Source organism: Penicillium soppii, assembly GCF_028829465.1.
Source record: "Penicillium soppii strain IBT 18220 chromosome Unknown utg000007l, whole genome shotgun sequence".
Taxonomy (NCBI): Eukaryota; Fungi; Ascomycota; class Eurotiomycetes; order Eurotiales; family Aspergillaceae; genus Penicillium; species Penicillium soppii.
In genome coordinates this window covers 617,385-620,648 of record NW_026643237.1, presented here as the reverse complement: position 1 = coordinate 620,648, position 3,264 = coordinate 617,385, and the positions used below count along the sequence as shown (strand labels likewise).

At 46.8% G+C, this 3,264-nt stretch overlaps 2 protein-coding genes across 2 annotated transcripts; one reads left to right on the top strand and one right to left on the bottom strand.

Annotated features, from left to right (window-relative positions):
• Window positions 1-1,180: 1,180 nt before the first annotated feature.
• On the top strand, window positions 1,181-1,539 carry N7529_009490 (uncharacterized protein; the record flags this gene model as incomplete). The annotated part of the gene is made up of 2 exons (XM_057245017.1): window positions 1,181-1,237; window positions 1,288-1,539. The coding sequence occupies 2 exons, from the start codon at window positions 1,181-1,183 to the stop codon at window positions 1,537-1,539; spliced, it is 309 nt and encodes a 102-aa protein (XP_057093280.1).
• A 301-nt stretch (window positions 1,540-1,840) lies between these two features.
• N7529_009489 (uncharacterized protein) lies at window positions 1,841-3,016 on the bottom strand (the record flags this gene model as incomplete). The annotated part of the gene is made up of 1 exon (XM_057245016.1): window positions 1,841-3,016. The coding sequence occupies one exon, from the start codon at window positions 3,014-3,016 to the stop codon at window positions 1,841-1,843; it is 1,176 nt and encodes a 391-aa protein (XP_057093279.1).
• Window positions 3,017-3,264: the final 248 nt, after the last annotated feature.

Below are 3,264 nucleotides of genomic sequence, written 5' to 3'. Positions count from 1 at the left end.
GCCCTTTTACCAGTAGAAAATGTATCTTGTACGCGGAAATCCCGATGATGATAGCTGTCGATGGGTAGAAAAAAGTGCGTTGCTTTAGATTCTAGACGTTAGTATACTGGGAAAGCCACGGTGCTTTTATAACAAAACCTACAGACTTATATTCAGCGATCCCACCATGAAGCTGAAAATCTGGGACTGGTCGCTGCAGCTGGGCACTGAATCGAGTCCCCGAGCTTTTACTTACAAGGATTTATGTAGTTGTAATGTCCAACAGGCAGCGAATTCCTGATTGCCTTTTTGGGACTTGAGAAAAGGTCTGGAAGAAAAATCCCTACTCGAAATGCACGTTGGTCATGTGCATTTCGAGTAGGGCTCACGGCTTCTATGTTTCTGCATACTGCGCTCTGCTCTTGAGGATCGTCTTGAATACAGAGAATGGGAACAATCCAGCTCGGATGCAGTCTTCGTAGCTAGGAATACAGTTCATGATGGTCCCTGGCTGATGGGCATTTTGTGAATTTTTGGTATCGTATTATAAGCAACCTCGTCACTTTTCGCGGCTTGGTTTGATGCCACGGTAATTATGAGAGATACAGAGCAATTAAAGTGCAGCTTGGTACAGGGCTAGAGAATTTCAACGGCCTCTCTGACTATGTTCTCTGACTATATTCAAAGAAAGTCTGTGACAGGGATCAGAAGCCAATCAGAGTAGTCAAGCCGGAATGCATTTTGATGAGCTGTTTAAACCGCCAGCTAAGTCACGTGTGGGGTCAAATGATATGCATAGCACGTGACACAACCCCCCGCCAGATTCAGGAATACTCAAGACTTCGGAAAGCGATGGAATCAAACCACGGAATTTAGCGGGCAATATAAGAGAGGTGACGAGAGGTGTTCATTCAACAACGGAAGAAATATCCCCCGCTCCTCCGCGCCTTTCTCTGCCCAATATCATCCTAACAGGCGTTTCCTGATAAACTGCAAATTTCGGTGCAGCTCAACGACGTTCGGACTCACTCATATCTCATATTTGAAGCGCATATCTATGGATACACACGGTCCGGGAGAAAACTTGGTGGAATCTTTGGAGATACCTTCATCCATCAAGGCGATCTACACTGAGGCTTGCGAAAATGATCGGTCTATAGCGGAATCCCTGTCAATCCCTTCCGATCGCATATCCGCCACAATGCTGGTGCACGGCCGCGGCAGGGAGCTAATTACCAAGATTGAAGAGCTTTCTTTGGTGAGGGTGCATGATTCAGGTTCGACATGATTGATTCTGACTCAAAATAGAACAACCCGACTCGAAAACAACGTCAACTAAAATCATACGGAATAAGGCCTGCTATCCAGGTTTTCTCCCCTGGTGTAAACATAGTCGGCAAACCTTATATGGCAGTTATACCATTTTACATCAAGGGAAAAGTGACACTTGGCGAAGAAGAAATTCAGTTGGATCGTTACTATCATGTGTATGGTGAAAGTCGATTGGTCATCGAGGATAACGCCAAATTGGGGATATGGGGGTATAAACTGGGAATTTAGCACATATCATATCAAGCAGTTTCTGGCGAGCTAGTAGCATTGTCTAGTGCGATATGTTCAAAATCAAAACAAGACCTGTTGGCAATATCATCCATAATCCCAGAAACATCGATAGGTTGGTTTAAAATTTGTTCATAGAATCGCTGCGCAAACTCTGGACTCTGAGTATCGGCTCCGTTGCTAGGGATATCTTGCGGAATCGAGATAGGACAATTATTTATAGCATCAGGGGCACTGTCGAGATCATTCCGTGGTAACTTCTGTCTGCTCGATTCCATCCCCGAAACCGGACTCTGGAAGATCACTCAAGAACCATTAATACGGCGTAGGAGAAGTCGATTTTCGAAGTGGACTCACAATTGTAGTCATTTTGTACTTGATTGAACCAAGGGCTAAGGCTTCGTACAAGATCGAGCAGATGCATCTTCTGATTCGAAAGCTCGATACATTCATCGTCTGAGATCAGTCTTTGCGCAAAGCAATGCATTTCGTCATAGCGAAGTCTCCGAAATTGATCTATCTGCAGTGCAACAATGGCGGAGATGGCAGCGCATATGCTTGGCAGATTGTGGCAGTGAGTGGCAATGACCTCCTCAAAGACCATGTACTTGAGACCAGCCGCTATGGATTTTGATAGGAAGTCTTTCTTGCCAAAATTGAAGACGTTGGCGCGAGAAGAATCTGGGACGACTGGAAGTAAGGTCTGCTCGTAGAGCGCATTACGCCTTGTCGGAGAGACTCCATTATCTTGCTCTTTTTTCGTGAACTCAAGAGCTATCGATCTGAGTGCAAGAACCCTCAGAAGCTTTTCCTTGTTTCCAAGTGATCTATCTCCTTCTATACACCTTATATGGTCTAATCGTGGGTCCTCGTCGGAGCTTCGCTTGCGAGACAATAGGGCACTTGGTGACTCCCGGCTGACTTTCCAAATCAGACCTGCTGATTTTTTGACACCTTTCAGCAGCTGAGAGACATGGTCCGGAGGAGTACGGGATGATTCCGGGCGTGCGCTTCCGGAATATTCTCCATCCGGTGTAGACTGGGCGGTCGGAACGGTAAGAGCTACCTCTAAGCTAGGAGCGCGAGGTATTTGTAAAGATGACAGGACGACGTCGTCTCTAAGTGCCGTCCTTTCGATAGCTTGGAAAAGTTGAGGTGAATGTGGAGAAGATGGTACGCCCGGGCGTTCCCCGGAAAATGCATGATAATCACTACTCCAAGCCGCCTGAAGAGGTTGAGGGGACTTTGGGCCTGACCCGCCGGCTTGCTCCTTACTTGTTGTCGTCTCCGAAGATTGAGGTGAATGTGGGGGAGATTGTACGCTTCCCGGGTCCAAAGGAGTCGCGTGGAACCCAGGATCTAGACTCTGAAGACGTTGACTGATTGTCCTGATTGTCAGAATGGTCTGTGCTGCGTGCGAGTGAAGAGTGGCATCAGATGCATTGCGTATTGTCTCCAAGGCTGCTAAAAGGTCCATTTTGGATGAGTTGTAGATTATAGAAATACCTTCGTCTGGATTCAGGCTCATTCCTTAGTTTTTGCTGGAAGCCTGGACGCACGGTCGACATTACGAACTGCGGGTGAGACTTAGCCCCCAATTCAAGATTCCAACTTTTGGACCCACACTTCGGTGTTCAACATCGAAGTGTGGGGCCAGTTTAATTTGTACAAATCAATCATCAGCGTGAGAGACGCCACAACCATTATTCCTATAGTGCCCAACCC